The sequence below is a fragment of the Mesitornis unicolor genome, unplaced genomic scaffold (genome assembly GCF_000695765.1).
Source record: "Mesitornis unicolor isolate BGI_N332 unplaced genomic scaffold, ASM69576v1 scaffold8578, whole genome shotgun sequence".
NCBI classification, from domain to species: Eukaryota; Metazoa; Chordata; class Aves; order Mesitornithiformes; family Mesitornithidae; genus Mesitornis; species Mesitornis unicolor.
In genome coordinates this window covers 38,600-55,794 of record NW_010199847.1, presented here as the reverse complement: position 1 = coordinate 55,794, position 17,195 = coordinate 38,600, and the positions used below count along the sequence as shown (strand labels likewise).

The window sequence follows — 17,195 nt, the reverse complement described above, 5'->3', positions numbered from 1 at the left end:
TCTTTCCCTCTGAGAAATAAAGGAGGGAGACACAAGCATGCCAACAAATACTTAATGTGACATTTTGTGGAGACAGACAGACAGATTGTGAGAGAGAGAGAACAAGAAAGAGGAGCAAAGAGGAAACTGAGGGTTAGGTTTTGAAATCCTCAATGAAGTTGCAACATGAGTTTGGCATGACCCAGCCTGACGCCTGGAGATCTTCACAGATGAAATGCTGCCTTCATAGTGGAGCAGTCCCTCTGATCTTTTCAGAAGAGGCTGGCCTGGAGCAGAGGAGAGGTGTAGGTAGGCAACCCAGCAGTTCTCACTCAGACAGAGTTCCCAGTCCCTGTTCTGTCTGAGTTCTGGGTGCAGCATTTAGTCCTTTTCCTGGATATTCTATCTGATGTGTTTGATTTATCACCGTGGCAAGCTAGAAACTGCAGCTGAAATGCAAATTTTGGCATACATTTGGTGCAGGATTGACTGCAGACAGCCAACCTTAAACAGAAGTTAGTGGCAAACCAGAAGTACGTCCAAAAGGAATCAGCAATAATTTAAAATTTGGTCAGTCCTCGGGGTGCTAGAGACACTCCCATGAGCAAAATGCAGTCTTATCCAGAAGTGCAGTTTCCCACCTCGATCAGAGCAACTTCTTATCGTGTAGACTCCCAGAAAATAACGAGAGGCTTCTTCTGAGTCTCAGTGAGAGATGGAGAGGTTGGGATACCAAACACCTCAGCACTGGTGGTTCAGAGCTATTGTGGGCACTGGGGTTCAGCTGCTGGGTGCTTTGCGATACCTGTTGAAGGTTGAATAGGTGGATACAGAGCTACAGAAACAGGGGCAAGCGTAAAGACAGCTCTGACTCCCCTGCCATGGCACCTGAACTATCTGGAGTGGCTTTTTGCTGACAAAGGCAGGTTGGTTAAATGAACCTGACCTGTTCTGCACCCACTTACGCTGTCAGAGCGAGAAATCACCAGCAAGTGCAGCACAGCTCTCAGGGTTTGTTTTGTTGTGGACACCACCTGAGTGCGAGGAATGAAATCGAAGTGAATAAACAGCCTCATACCATAAGGTCTTTCTTGGCTTTCCATCAGAGAAGGCAGAAACTTCCAAAGAATTTGGGAACCCGGGATTTTGAGTATTAACTGCACCTGTTTGTAAGTGAGAAACGTGCGCCGTTCCACAAGGAGCTGATATCAAAAGACCTGTGGGAGGCAAGTAGACAGGGAGGTTATTTCAGGGTCAGGTAGAGACCAAAACAAAAAGAGGTTTGCTTTTTTTTTTTTCTTTTTTCTTTTTTTGTTTTTCTTTTTTATTACAGGAAGATTTTTTTAAAGTAGAGGGTGGGAGATAGATGTTTAAAGAGAGCGGTCAGAATTCTGTCTTAATTCACAGGAAATCACTTTCTAAGGAGAAAAATGGAAACTTTTTTATTCTTTCCCTTTTGAGTCAAGAAACCTGAACTGGAAAAAGAAATAATAATAGAAATCCCTGAGCCAGTTAAACATGCAAATAGAATTTATTTGATTTTCAAATTCGTAAGTGTATCAGGGTAGCCAAAGGGCCTGGGCCAAAGCCGTTGCTGGGGGAGCTCCAGTGAAGCAAATGGAGCTGGAGCCAAGCTGATCCTCGGAGCGATGCCACGGAGCCGCAGAGGCAGGGCTTTGCAGTCAGCCATCAGGCCCTGAATCTCAATTAATGAATTTTGAGGCCAACTGACAGCTGTCTGTCCTTTGGGTTACCCCTGAGATGGATTTGGCCCATTTGAATTCAGGCTGCCTCTACTTGAAGGTGGGAATTCCTTCCCGACTATCACTGAGCATCTTCTCTGCTGAATAAAAGCGTATTAAGTAGTCTTCTTGTCACCTCTCTGGTGCTTCTGTGCACCTCAGTCTCTTGAGACTCTTTTATTTTCCCAAGACACAGTTATTTTCTACTCAAATGAGATCACCTGTAAAATCCTCAGTGGGTCCATCACCCTCGTTTCTCTCTCCAGGACCATCTTTGCCTTTTTTAGCAAAGAGCAAGATACTCTAAGGCTGAAAAACCATACGAAAAATCGAAAACGGGCACATTTGGCATCGAGTGGATTCAAAAAAGTTTTACATTGAGTGCTAATGACATGCACAGCTACAAACAAGCCACTGGTGCACTGCCCACGGTGCACAAAGCCACCCAGCGTGCCGGCACCATTTGATGCGCGGTATAAAGGCTCCAACTGTCCTCTGAGACCGGTTTTACAATAGCGTGACTCCGCTTCCTCCGTGATGGTTGCTCCTGATTTAACAGAGCACAATAGAAACGGAGCTGCGGTCTAAAGAAACCGCTCTGAGAGCCTGCCGTGCTCACGGAGAGAATGGCAGCCTTTCTTCAGCTGTCTGGAGGGATATACTTCTCTGCTAAGCTCTCTGCAGCGATTTGGGAAGCCCCTCCAGGCAGCTTACCATAACTTTTCAGCTCTATAGGGCCATTCCTATGGGTAAAATGCCTCTGAAGTGCCCACAGCTTCGGGAAGCGATTGTGTTAAGTCTGACCCTTCCTCTGATCTTGTCTCTCCTCTGGCAGGTGTCCACGTCCTGAGCTGCAGGAACAATCCCCTGATTATCCCCGTCATCCATGACCTCAGTCACCCTTTTTATCACACCCAGGCTGTCCTCATTAGCTTCAGCTCCCAGTTTGTGGCCATCTCCGGGGTGGCCCTGCGTTCCTTCCACAACTTCGACCCCATCACCATCAGCAGCTGCCAGCGAGGACAGACCTACAGCCCGGCGGAGCAGAGGTGAGCCTGTCAGCCCGCTTCCTTCTGCCTCGCCGCCCACCACCCCCCGCGCTGGGGGTTACAAGGAGGCAGGAGGGGCACGGCAGCTGAACCCTGCTGACCCCTTTGTGTCGCTGGTAAAAAACTGGCAGTGTTCTCATTGATCAGGATGGATGGGACATTTAACCCGCATGGGATACTGTTAGTGAATTATTTCCTCTTCCTTTCTCCTCCCTCCTTTATCCCAAGCTTGGAATTGGGGCCAGTTAACTCTCCATGCGTTCCCCAGTACGGCATCGTTTTCACCACTCACACGCCGGCTTCGATCTAAACTGCTTTGTGCTGCTAAAGCACGACAGGGACCTCCCACAGCAGTGGTCACGCGGAGACAAAGTGATGCTTGTGCCCCAGAGAGGACGGATCCTGCAAGGTGCTCAGCCCTGTGTGGTGGGTGCTTGGCCACCAGCATCTGTGGTGCTTTTATGGCTGGGGAAGGGCCCTCAGTACCTCTCCGGATCCGGTCCATGTTCTGGAAAGCTCTGTGGGACCCCCCAGGATGAAAGGTTTATGGCTACCGTTTTATTCTTGTTGTTATTACAGACACATCAATAGATCACCACCAACCCCTCTCAGTCTCTGCTTTACAGCATCCCACAGAGATTGTGACCTTTCGTGGCCTCTGGTGCGGCAGCTTCATGGATCCTTTCAGCAAGGCAGTGAAAAGAAGAGGGGAGAATTTAGCAAAACCCCTGAAAGAATAATTCCTTTTTTTCCCTTTGTGAATTCAAAGTTGTGAGCAGTTGTTATACCATAGCCTCAGCAATAGTAAACCAAGTTGCATATTCCAGCAAACCTCTTCTCAGCCTCCTAAGCAGGCTGTCAGGTTTTTTGATAATGTTTTGGCGTGTTTTTAGGACCTGCTTTTATTCCAGGAAAAGGGGGGGAGGGTGAGAAGGGGGAAAGGGAAGGGAAAATAATTTTCATTTTTTTTAAAAAGGGTATATCTATAGCTAAATCAATCCAGTCAGTGTATTCTGACCTAGATTTGAGGAGTCTGATCATTCTGTGCAATAGGTTGTATAAATTCAGAGGCCAAAAGACAGCAGGATCAGGTTTCAGATGAGAAGTCTGGTTGTGGAAGTTTGGCCAAATCCCAGTGCAGGAGCGGGACAGAAAAAGAGCGGGACAGACTCACTGGAAGGAGGTGGTGAGGAGCGTCAGGGAGCTCGGGAGGGCCGAGGCACAGGACGACATTCCTCCCTCTCAAGTTTTCAGTAGGAATTGAACCATTTGTTCACTTATGAAATTAGAAGTGCTCCATGTTTAGAAAGTTATTTCCTTAATAAAAAATGCATTCCCCTTAGGGCAAAACTTCAGTGAGCCTCTGCAGCCCAGAACACTGACCTTTAGAAATCGCTTGAAGAAGAATCACCCGCCATTTCCCTCTTCCTTTTCTTCTTGACTTTTCTTTTTTGGGTTGTTTTGTTTTTGTGACGCACTGAACCAGCTCAGCCCCTTGCTCTCAAAAACTTCTGTCAGAGCCTCGCTCGTTCAAAGCAATGTTTTAGGTCTTGCAGGTTACAATGCTGGATTAATCATAAAGTTTCCCATGTCAGTCAAGGAGCTAGAAACTCTCTGAAATAAAACCTTGATCCAAAGCCAGTTGAAATCAGTGGGATTTTTTGCCATTGATGACAGTGCTATAGCGGAAAATCTCCAATTTGCCTCGTGATGGGATGGTTTTGGGTGACCATGTAGGCTTTCTTCCTCTGTACAAGGAACTCTAAGCAGTCTAGGTATCCAAGATGTAGAGAAAGTTGCGCATTAAGTTGTGCAGCCAGGAAATAGGTGACACCTTTGCTGTCACCTGTCACCCTTTTTGTTTGTTATTTTACCCAATCCAGGAAGAACATAGAAAGAGGGATTTTTAAAATTTATTCTTAACCAGTTCAGAAGCTGGATGTGGATTTTCTGTCTCCCGTGCTCACGGTCTCCCCATCAGACTTCCTTTGAGTGCCAGTCCCACACTGTCCATTCTTCCCTTCTCCCCTTCCCCCACTGGTTGCATTTGCCTCATATGATTTTTAAAATATTTATTTAATTTTTAAAGGCACTTTCCTTCCTATGTGTAAGCATCGATTTTTACCGCTTTCGTTTTCCTTAGGCCAACATGGATATTTTTGTCTGCTTTTTGGCTTGCCTCTATGAGAGATATTATTCCTCTCTCTTCAAGGAGAATTATTTTTGTTGGAGAGGATTTATAGCCAGATACAGACACTTCTAGGCAAGGGTGCAGATTTTAAATATGTGAGGGAAAAGAAATATATTGGCCCTTAAAAGTTAACACAGCTTTTATTTTGAGGGTGAATGGATCACTCCCATGGGTTAGTGACAACTTAATAACTGAAAATAAAACATGCGCTCACTCTTCTTTCTTAAAATATATATTACCGTTAATGTTTTAGAAGAGAAAAAGGAGCTTCAATGCAAAAGTTCCATTGAACTTTATAGGTAGTTGTTCTCAGTCATCGTTAGCTCTTTTGAAAACCCATTCCGTCCCTCTGAAGACATTTATAGAGGGTTTGAAAAGAAAATACTCTGTACTTTCCAGTTGTATTTTTCCAGTTGTTGGGTTTTCTGCTGCAGCTGACCACAGGCTCTTTTTTGTTTTCAACAGAAGTTTACCTCACTGCTGGAGATGTGCTGTAAAAATGACACGCTTTATTTTCACATTGCATCCTTAGGCCAGATATAATGGCTCAGTTAGCTCTTCTCTTGCACTTTATAGCTCAAATTATTATACTTTTATTATTTCCTATTTAGTCTCGTGGAGTGGACGGTGAAATTGAGTGTGCAGAAGCAGAGGTATCATTTCCCACCCTGTAGTCACTCGAGCGGCAAAAAAGCCTGTGCATCAGGGCTGCCTTTGACAGCGCTTCCTCAGAAATCAGGTTTTTGTCTTTTTCACTGTGTAGAAACCATCAGCTGGGGGTGTCCCATCGCTGGCAGGGAAGCTCTTGCACTGCTTTCCCTCATTTCCCTGCGGTGTTCACAAGACCTGTCCCCTCCTCCATCACATCTGGTGCCATTTGCTTCTCTCCTGGAAGCTGCAGGTGAGAGGCATGAAACCCCGGATGGATATCCCAGTTCAGCTGTCAGAATCATGGGTTTCAGGAGTTTCCAGCTTCCTAATCGTCCATTAATGCCATATTCATTATGGGTCTGCCTGCCAGTGCCTCTCTGGTGTGTATGCCCCGTGTCGTGCAACTCCTTGTGCTTTCTAGTTAGCATAGTAAGAAGATTTTTCTTTCCTTTGTTTGGTTAAATCTTGGCACAAACTCACTCTTGCGACTGAGAAATTGCTTCTGTGGGGTAGATCTTGGGTTTTCCTTCCTCCGTAAGTGTACACATCTGGGTGTTTGACAGATGGAGTGGGACCAGCACTGCAGACCAAGACCCACTCCTGGCCAGCATGCCATCGCCCTGGCCTGCAAGGAGGGCTATTCTCCCACCTTCACCCTTTGCTGCCCCAGACAAGTCCCAGGGAGACATAGCCCACTCCAGCTCTTTTCTTTGTCTTGTTCTCTCCTGCTGCCAGCTTTCCCAACAAGAAATGATGAAGATAAATCTTCAGGAGCAGAACAAATGCAACCGCCCTTTGTAACTCTGGTTATTTCCCCCCCCTTTTTTATAAGGGGGATGTGGGGGGAGAAAGGGTTTCCTCATCTCTCTATTTTTGTGATTTAATGCAGCTTTCTCTTTTCGGATTCAGCTGCCTTTCCCCTGCCCTGCATTCTGTCATTAATTGCAATCTCTGTCAGCTTGCTTCTGGTGAAATTAATGAATTTCTCACAGAACTGTTAATCATAGAAGCTTTGGTCCGTGACATGTGTTATAATTCAATGGGTTTTTAACCTTTGCCCCATTTTGGTAATTGGCAAACAGCATCATTTGGCTTTTATTAAAGTGGAAGGCGATGCGTTTTCTTTGTTTGCCTGGACAGACTCTGGCAGGCACACAGTCCTGCTTCCAGGCTGGCAGGGAGAAGGGGCTTTGAGATCTCTCTCAGTTCGAATATAAACCCTCCTGGACAGTGACATCTCACACAACAAGGTACAGGCAGGGTGAAGATAGATCCAGTCCCCAGGGAGAATGTTGTCCTGTGGCAGGGACATGCTGGTGGCTCATGCCTCTCCTTCCCCTACAGCTTACCTGGGCTTGGATCAAATGTTTTGTTTATCTCCAAGTTCATCTATGTTCCTGACCTTAAGAGTTCGAATTATGGTTTAGGTGGGTGATGCTACTCTTCTGGCCACTCTCATGAATCACATTTGAAAGTAAACACCTGAAAGGAAAGGGGTTGATCCTTCTTCCCATGGCACAGTCAGCACAGGTTCACCGGTCCCCATACAGTCTCAAGGATTTGGTTAGATGTTCATTGAGATCTTGTGTTAGTACAAGGAGACCAATGTGTTTTAGCTGAAGAATGAAGAAGTGAAATTCATGGCCACCTTTGCAGTTTGCATTTTCTTTATTTCTACAAGAAGAAATGTGGCTAGAAGCCTTTGCTTTTCAAAGTGTTGCATAGATGTTTGAATTGGAGAGAGAGAAGCTGCTCTTGCCTTCAGAGGAATTTCTACAGAGGAGAAGGCAAACCCTTGTGAGGCTAAATCTGTTAGAAAAACCCTCAGAAGACTACACGTGTGTGAGTTGTATGCATAGAACGAAACCAAAGTGTTTTTCAGGTCCGCAGCCCCCGCTGGTCTGGGCTGTGGAAAAGGAAGTTTTTCCTATGTACAATAGCTAATGGTGTGGCTCTTCTCATCACAAGTATATACGATGAGCTCTTGTGCTCACCTATGCAGATGTATGTGTCAGAGCTATCACAAAGGAAACAACTAGGGCACTCATCTTAACTGAGTTCTTGGAAAAGTGCTTGACCCCAGGGTTAGGAAAGAAAGTTTGGCTGCTGTAAGCTTTTCAAGAGAGGAAGTCCTGGATTGTTTTTATGTGAGGAAGGAAGAGTTCCACTTAATTGTTGTAATTCTTTATAAACATGTTAAAATACAAATGTTTCTAGGATTGTGTCACTAAGACTCCAAGTTAGCAAAGCCCTTAGCCATTTGCTTACGTCCCCCTGTAGTCAAATCTATCAGTGGGACTTAACCGTGCTTTTGAAGTTAAGCACATATTTAAGTGCCTTGCTGAATTGGGGCCAGTATTGGCACAGAGAAATAAAGATTTAGAGGCTAATGACTGAGCTCATTTAGATTAGGGATGGGCAGAATGGATTTGAATAAAATAAGAACTGGCTCAGAACTTTAGCCTACATGTGAAGCTAACTCAGTTATGGGCTTTTTACATCATTGAAATGGTTTGCCTTGAGCTGCATTTTTAACATGCTGCTGGCAGTGGCACATGTGCAAGAAATCCACTGCTCCTTGTACTGACCTTGGTGTGAAAACGTTGCTTTAGGAAATCATACGCTAACAGGGCAAGAACAGGAACAGGTGAATCCTGAGGTGAACCTCATAAAATAAACAGTTGGGGAATATCCCAGGCACCAACATTTGTTCATTACATATATATAAGTAAGTAACTAGAGTGGTCTTTGGATCCCTTGCATAGCCTTTGTTCAGGCCATCTCGTACTCTGGCAAGCAATTTCCAGGTACATTTGGGGAGTTTAAGACAGACCAGGGATGATTTTAAATAGGCAGTTTTGATGAAGTCACCCAATTTTTATTGCAAGAAAATGGGATAAGGTGTCCTATGCCAGGAATCAACATGAGTTAAAGTAGAACTGATTTAATTCTCAGATGCTCTACATTGTTTCTTTCGTGAGGAATGCATAATTTCTGGAGCATGTGATGATTAACCACTGTTAAATGGCAGTACCCGTGCAAGAGCTTCTGTAACCCACAATTCTGCAATATGGATGTTATGGGTCCTTTGTCTAAACTTCCTACTTGGAAATATTCATTTCTCCTTCTTAATTCTGCATTTGCAGAACTCAATTCAGGATTGTGACTTCAAAATTCATTGGGATTTATGGCTGACAGTAGCTGATACCAAATTGGAACCAGTAGCTAGAGAACCAGAAATATTTAAATTGGAAACATTTGGTGGCAGTGGCTGCTTTTTTACAAAAAGTGAATGGTTGTATTGTTTGTCACTGAAGTCATTCATATAGAGTTACAGACAGAGAGAGCTGCCCAGATGATCTGCTAACCGAGGCATAATCTGGAGCCTGGAGGGGGTGGCTAAAAATGTTCCTTGGCGATTTTAGAAGACCACAAAGGGACTTGTAAACAGAAAGAAGAACATCACAATAAGTGTTTCTTAATGCTTTTGTCTGTGGCGTTTCAGTTCTGTAGAACTTTTAAGCCCAGGCATGCTCATCTGGTGTCCTGATATGAACTCAAGAAACTAGATTCTTTTTCTCCTTTACATTGTTGGAAATGAAAAGCAATGCCACTGACTGTGGTGACATTGCTCCAAATTTCCCTCTGTGCAAATTGCAAAGGTTTTCTTAGGCTCATCCTTCTCTCTGAAGCCATTCAAGGCTGGATTCAGTGCCACATCAATGTGCAGCACACTGATTCACATAAGTATTAAGTGAAATAGGTCTGCTATTATTTTACCCTTCCAACATTCATGCAGAAAGGTTTTCAGATTTTGCAGGAGTTTTGCAATGGGGAGTCAAGGTCTGCAATATGTTCTTCTGAGAATGGCTTGGCAATGGTGCTCACTTCTTTCCTCAGTGAGTCAACTTCCTTGTCACTGGAGCCCTGACACAGGAGGGACTCGTCTTGCAGCCTCACCATCTGAAAAACAGAGGGGAGCAAAGTGACAGCTGTCCTTCATGGGGAGGTGTAACTGGGACACGTAGGCAGGGTTCAACAAGATGTCTTTTGTCATTTACGCTCTCACTCAACATCCATGTTCAGATACTCTTGCTGATGCTAGTTGGTGACTTACTCAACTGTGGTGCCAACAGTAAGTTAGTGCTCTACTTGGGGAGCCACAGGATGTAAAGCTGCCCACATGGGTGATACCAAAACAGGTGAGGGCTGTGGTTCACGCTCCTGGGTGATTCATGTTGGGCATTTACAAGACAATTGCACGTGGCCGTTCTCCTCACCTCATTTCTCTGCAAGAGAAGACCACCCAGGCAGTAGGATATACTGTCCACATGTTCTTCCACCATCTCACCCGCAGCCTTACTGACCAGTTTAAAGTGAAATCAGTGGCAGTTTTAATTAGTATATCAGGCTATGAGTTGCAGTGACTGGAAAACATGTATGAAACTCTTAGTATGGGAGCAGGGAGAACCTGCTGAAGGCAGGATCACTCTGTATAGGTCAGCTCTGACAGAGGATCATCGGGTCTGCAGGAGTAATGAGCAACACCGTTGTAGTACTGAGAGACAGGGTGCAGTTTGTTTCATACAAGGGTATTAAGTTGGCCAACACAGAGGTGGAATTCTCCTCCCTCAGTCCTGTCAGTGACAATACTTTGTGCACAATGAGAAAATAAGATCTTTCTGAATGTACAAATTGTTTATGAGTCATCACACACCAGGGAAGGGCTGCCACTGAACAAGCAACCTTAAACTACAAGCAGTGGGCACTTCCCGTATAGCACCAGTGTGAGACAGAGCAATGAGTTGTGGAGGTACACAATACTGTCATTTAATCTAGAGCTCAGTAGAGACATGTGCAGATGTGCTTCTCTATCAGTATCAGAGGGATAAAAATACCAGGTGTCTCACAGAGGTGTCATGAAAATTAATTGGATAATGTCTGCACAATGCTTTGAACACAGCAAAACACCATGCATATGCTAAGTCCTGTGCCTACTAAGATGGATGGGGTTTTGGTGGCTGCTAACCCTTTTTCTAGGAGATGGGAATAGCTTGCTTGTAATCCATTTCAAAATATGTATATTGATGCATTGCTTTCACTTCTTTCTACAACTTCCTGTGTTTTGGGTTCTTTCCTACCCACGTAGATGGTGAAATAAGTCAAGGTTTTCTCTCCTCAGATTTAAGTTAACTGTATTTTAAATTCAGTTTAATTTTCAGTAGATACATATCGTGTTGTACGAATCCTTCACCCCAGAAATTTTGTCTCTAATCAAGCAAAATGTATTTGAATGTGCTTTAAGACTCTCAGCATTTTCATTGCCCTTTAGCTGAGGGACTGCCCCATACTCACAGCTGAACATGTGCTATAATGTTTGGCTCAGATCATCAGAGATGGTGAAAGATTTTGTGTATACCAGACATCTTTGTGTATACAAAAATAAAACAAAACCCTCTTTTTATAAGTTGTGCTAAATGTTACAATAATTCACTGTAGGGAGAGCAGAGAGTTTCCATCCGGGGAAACATTTTATGGATGGCAAGATAGCAACTGGAGCGATCTGAAATGACAGCGTGCTGCTGAGCTTGATAAGAGCTTATCAATTCAGCTACACAGCTGATGTTTGGTGTTCCTCCTGAAGTGGAATAAAATGAATGTGTTGATTTCAATCGAGGTTCTCAAAGATAAGAATGTCCATCGCAGAAACCCCTCCTCAGACATACACACATGCACATTTATCACCAGCAATACCAGGCATGCCTGAATTCAGCAGAGATTTAAAATTGGATGGGGCTTAAGGACTGCTCTTGGAGGGAGAGTGCTCTCGTGGGATGGATGGATGCACAGTGGTGCAGGAGTAGGAAGGCCACAGTGCAGTTTCTCGTGGTGTTTATCTTCAGTGAATATTGCAGAATGGAAGGTAATTCTGCAGAATTGGCAGGCTCTTCCCTCTTGCCACAAGACCTGTAATTTGCTTTCATTGTCATCAGCATTGTCACTGTCCCTGTCCCTCAGAAGACATAACTAGAGAGTGTGCAGCGGATAAGGAGCCCTTTGCAGTTGCGTTCAGTGTGCACTCTGTGTACCTGTTGCGGATGATGGGTTTGTCAGACAGACATGCTTTCTGTTGTGAAATGAATTAAATAAAACGAATAAAAATACCACTTCTTGTCTCCCACTTAGCTGCGTCCACTACTCCTGCGAAGCCACCGACTGCCAGAAGCTGGAGATCGAGAACGCGCTGCTCAACTGCAGCGGGGGGGGATGGTACAACGGTGCCCAGTGCCATGTGAGCTGCAGGAGGGGCTACATTCTGCAAGTCCAGCGTGATGACGATCTCAGCAAGAGCCAGGTTTGTTCTGCTGGTTTGGTATCGCCTGCAAGACAGGGATGAGCAAACCGATGTGGAGAAATTGAGAAATAGCCCAGCCTAAATCCCAAAATCTCAGTTCAGCCTTGGGACAAGACCGTATCCAAATACTTCTCATCAGAATAGGAGCCATCAGACTCTGTAGAAAGGGGTACTGACAGTAAGCAAAGCTCAGATGTTCCCCAAATTTAGAAATTTTCAACCAAAAATGTTTCAGGTCTTCTCTGCTCTCCCTGGCTCTACATTTCTTAGGTTGTTTTATTGGGGTTGGAGTGTTTGGTTTTTTGCACAACCAGTTTCTGGGCAAAATATCTCATTTGTGTTCCTAGTGTTGAGGCTAGCAATGTCTTAACTCCTTTGCAGTGTTTCAGTCTGTCTGCTTCCACACCCTGGCACTGCAGAAATGCGTGGTATCAAGGGGTAGAAGAAAGGACCCAAATCTTTTTGCTTCCAAAGCACCAGAAACCTACTCCAGTGCACCAGGGAGTGCTCCCCATCTTTACTAAGCCATGCATTAATAATCTGGTCCTACAAAAGCAGCATGTCGTGATGCAGTGGTTGAGGAAAACTATGAATTTCTTCAAACGGTTTTAAAAAATGCAGGTCCTTTGTGCTGGGGGAGGTGGACAAGTTGTGCATCATGACCCAGCCTCAGCACGCTGTTGGGAACAGGTTGCATGGGCTACGTGGGTACAGAGCAGGGACCCCAGTTTGCACTGCTAGCATCTCTAATGCTGTCAGGTCCCAGGAGCGCGACATGGGGGTGTTTTCCCCCATCGGCACCTTCTCGCATGTTGTGAGGCAGAAACACCCATCTGGGGCCAGGGAGGGCTTGGGGGCAGGCAGCTACGCTCAGCAGCCCATCTATATTTGTGAAATACTGTGTTCTTCATAAGCTCGCGGAGGGGGGGCAGAGTGGAGGGGAATGAGTCAGCCCTTTCAACTCAATTACAAAACAAATACAAGACCCCGCAAGCTGGGCCCCTTCCATCCTAATTGGCATCAGCACCAGAACCCCAGCTCCAGCTGAGCATTTTTACAGAGCAGAAATCAAGTTCTCAAACGAGCCTGAATGGCTGAACCAGGAAATAGTTGGAAGGGATCTCTACATTGAGCGCACAGGAATCCCAAACCAAATAAAACAGCCTAAACATGTTTCACCCGCGCCGTGTCATTTAAATGCAAGAAGTACCTTTTTGGGAGGCTCAGCCAACTGTGTATGGTTTTGCTCTGAGCCACTTGGTTTCAGAGCCTTGATCAGACTCATATGACAGGAGTGGAGGATTTTAGCACCCCTCACTAACGTGATTCACTGCCTATTACAACACGCTTCTTCTCGCCCTGCTCTGCTCTTGCACTTCGTCTTTTTTCCGCTGATAAAACCCTGAGGCCAATGGCTTTGTTTTGCTCAGTGCTGTGCATTCATTGTTCAAATCGAGGAAGGAGTGGAGCATCTTAAAGTCATCGATGTCCAGCTCAGCACATTAAACACACACTTTAAAAGTTTATTCATGTGCGTCAGAGATCTGTTGAAAAGGAGTGGACAGTTTCTTTCACTGTCATTGTGTTTTATTTCTTTGTGTCAGGTGCTCCAAGCCAGAACTTGTGGAACATGTAGGGAAGAAATGAATTATCTGAGAAAGTCCTGAATCCGTGGTTTGAATTCCTCGTATTATGTCCTATTGAATTGCATTGTGCTCTTCCCACAATTGCTTCCCAGCTCCAGCTCCTCTTCTCATCATGAGCATTTGGAGATGAGATAGGGTCTCATCTCAAGTCATTTTGCTTGATTGAATGACTTGAGAGTCTGGAGCTGGTTTTCCTCATTTAACTGATGGCGTGGAGGGCTGTACAAGGAAGAGGAGGAAGGAAAGTAGCTTTGCACATGCTGATGTCTCACACTCTTGGGTAGGAAGGAGGCTTAAAGAGCAGACTGAACATCGGTGGCCCATGGCCACTGCACACTGATGAAGATGATTCACAGACCAGTGAAAACACCCTGGTTTAGCATCTGAACCACATTTGTCTTCCATATTTCACTAAAAGGCAGAAAAAAAGGGTGAACAGAGAATTAAAAGCAAAATTTTCAAAAGCACCTCAGAGATGTAGGGGCACAAGTCACATCTCAAATCAATCTTTTACATCTAAGGGGTCTTTGAAAATCTTCTTAACAGTTTCTGCACTTTCTGGCCTCTGCGTCTTCTGAAGCCACCATTTAAATCATTCTTAGGGCAAAAGATTCATTCATCTCTGCTCTCTGAGAAGCTCCCATTCCCAAATTCTGTTAAAACTCCATAAAATCACCAAACCCTAAAACCATCAGCACTATGTGCAGTAGAACTGCTGTTTGAAAATCAAATTTAAAAAAGTGAAGCTGTCTACAGACTCCTGGGCTCACTCTGATCCTCATCTAGGGACTTCAGCAACAACAACAAAAAAAAGGGTTTGCGTGGTGATGGAGCAAAGTCCTTCGTGTATCTTTCTCACAAAGAAGATCTCAGGATGTTTTCATTTCCCCCCCATTTCTTCCCACCCCCCTCACAGCTCCATCGCTCTTTCTTCTCTTCTCCTCCGTTTCACCCTTTGTCTTTCACTGCTTTCCTCCCCCTTGTCCTTTGCTGAAAGCCCCGCTCATTCAGTTACTTGTTGTCATCTCTCCTTGAAGCTACCACCACTGCTGCTCTGGTCAAGAGGTGTTATTTAAAACCCAGCAGCTCCCTAATGTTGTGCAAAGGCATCATCAATCATGCCAGGAAAAGAAAGCGCGGCTCATGTGGGTTCAATTAGAGGCACAGTAGTGGGCAGAAGTGGAAGAATACTTAGAGGGGAGGGCACAGCTGTTCATTTTTAAGGAGAGGAAACTTCACACGTGAAGCATCGCTTGAAGAAGGAGCCGGCTGGGATCTTGGGCAGCAGGAAGGAGACATGAGTTCTCCCAAGCTGTTAAAAGTCCCAAGAAACAAATCTTTCTGGCACCAGATTTGTTTAAGTTTGCATCCTCTTCACTGTACTGCACTCTGCATCTTTGGAGACCCTTCTTTTTTTTTCCTCTTTTCTCCTCCTCGCCCTCCCTCCTTTCATAAGCCTCTTTTGGAAGGCAGGACATGAAGGGAAGTGGTTGCTGTGATGCCAGTCAAAGCAGCGTAAAGTGCCCAAAGTGACAGCTAATAAACCAGATGAGAAAGCCAAGTGCTTCGTATGGACTGCTGTGAGCTGGGTGACCTTGTCAGATCAGACAGGCGAAACAGGCACGTGCCTGCTCAGGCTTCGGGTGGGAGATCTGCAAAGGCAGACACAGATGCTGCCACAAAGACCTAGTGCCGGATCCAAAAACAGCACTGGAAATGCCCCCGAGCTGTGGTGTGGTGCTAGAGAAAGCTGGGCTCCTGCTCAGCAGCCTGGGGTCCTGCCCCACACCTTCGGGTGGAACATTGCAAGAGGGAGAAGCTGAAAGCTGGTGGGTGCCATCTGCAATGATTTCCGTGGTAGGGTTGTCCTTTGTGCTTTCAGTCAAAGCCACCCATCTTTGTCTCCATTGCAGGGAATGTTCTCTGTTATGTCCTGCTGCAGAAATGCATGTGCTCCTATTGCTTGAAGTGATGACATGATAGACATGCTCCAAAATGTGCCATTATTATGTCTGACCTTGAAAACCTCAGCTTCCATAATACAAAGTGTGGAACAAATTACTGGGAAAAGCTGAGAAGCCAGGGTCTTACCCACATGGGTACAGCTTCTCTGCATGGGAATGGACTTGCCAGAGTGCCAGGCAGAGGAAAAGCCACCCAGGTCTGGGAGGAGGTGACTTTTCTGGATCTGGTTGGTGTTTTTGTCAGGAAAACACCATGGGGAAAAACCCAGAGATGAAGATGTGGAGAGACTAATATTATTCTTTCTTTTTTTTTTTTTCCACAACAATGTCTAGAACAGGGGCAGAAATAAAGTGCAGTGGGAGCAGAGCTTTAATGAAGGGATCCCCTCTAGGAAGGGTGACCCCAGGCATGCTGTGTTTCCAGCAGGCTGGCGTGTCCTGCAGCTCTCTGCTAACAGCACCCATGGCTGCAGCTGAAATACCTCCCCAAGTGTTAACTTAGGCAAAACGTTCTTGCCCCTTTTCTGTAAGGTGGGACTCTTGTGCACAAATATTGCTTCTGTTTTTATGTTTGTTTCATATTCTGAATTCTGAATTTGCACTGTTTATGTAGAGCTACAACTGATGCACAACCCTGTGGTTAGAGAAACTCCCTTGTGCACCATACTGTGTCTCAGCAGTCAGTATCAGTTCGTAGGAACAATCATTTATCCCTAAACTACATCACACCAACACTAATAACTGAATTCTTGGAGTTGAATCTCCTGTCATTGATAGAGCTTCTCTGTGCTTAGTGTGGATCCAGCAAGATACAGTGCCAGACTCACGTCTTTTCCATTGATCGCTTGGTTTTATGTTTTAACCTCCTCCTGTGGAGGTGCCCAGCAGCCATGGTGCTGGTGCTTGATGATAGCATTCGTTAAGGGAAACGGAGGTTTTGTTGAATGCTGGAGCAACCCAGCCTGGAGTGCAAACCTGGTGGTGATGTTGCTGTGTATGTGTTATGAATATATGGATATATGCTATATTATCTCTTCTGTGGCCATCACACCACAACTTCCTGGAAGCACTGGCATCATCAAGTAATCAACTGTCTACAGAATATATATATATACTTAAATGGTGTGGATATTCTGTGGATAAGCCACAAAGGCAGAATTAATAGCCACTGGAGAGCAAAATGATTGGGAATGAGGACACAGTGTCACTTCACCTGGGCACTCTGGGAATCCCAGAATATGCTACTCTAAATTTGTAGAAAAGACATTTTTTTCCATCAGCAGTGCTCCCTGTTTAAATAAACTCCACGGTCTAGAAAAGGGGTTTTGTGCCCACTTGGGAAGTGTCCAGTTTCTCAGCTCTGGGACTGCTTTTTCCATTTTGAACGCAACCATATATCAAAGGGAGACAGGTCTGAACTTCTGTTGAAACCATTAGGGTGTTTTTGCAAAAAGGGAATCCAGGTCCCTTTGATGTGTGCTAGAAAAATTCCCCTTCCTTTTATAAACCCAGATCAATGGTCGGCGGTGCAAATCTCCTGTGAGCGTACCAGTCCTGAATAAAATATTCCCTAGAGGTAGAGGAGTGCTGCTGTTTGGCTTGGTCAGATTCCTCGCCC

General features: G+C 45.1%; 1 protein-coding gene across 1 annotated transcript in view; it reads left to right on the top strand.

The window, feature by feature from the left end:
- The window catches only part of PAPPA (pregnancy-associated plasma protein A, pappalysin 1), a 175,200-nt gene that overhangs the window by 124,802 nt on the left and 33,203 nt on the right, over positions 1-17,195 (top strand). Inside the window, exons 13-14 of the mRNA XM_010189570.1 lie at positions 2,557-2,770; positions 11,799-11,967. Of these exons, the coding sequence (XP_010187872.1) occupies positions 2,557-2,770; positions 11,799-11,967 (383 nt within the window). The remainder of the gene's footprint in view (positions 1-2,556; positions 2,771-11,798; positions 11,968-17,195) is intronic.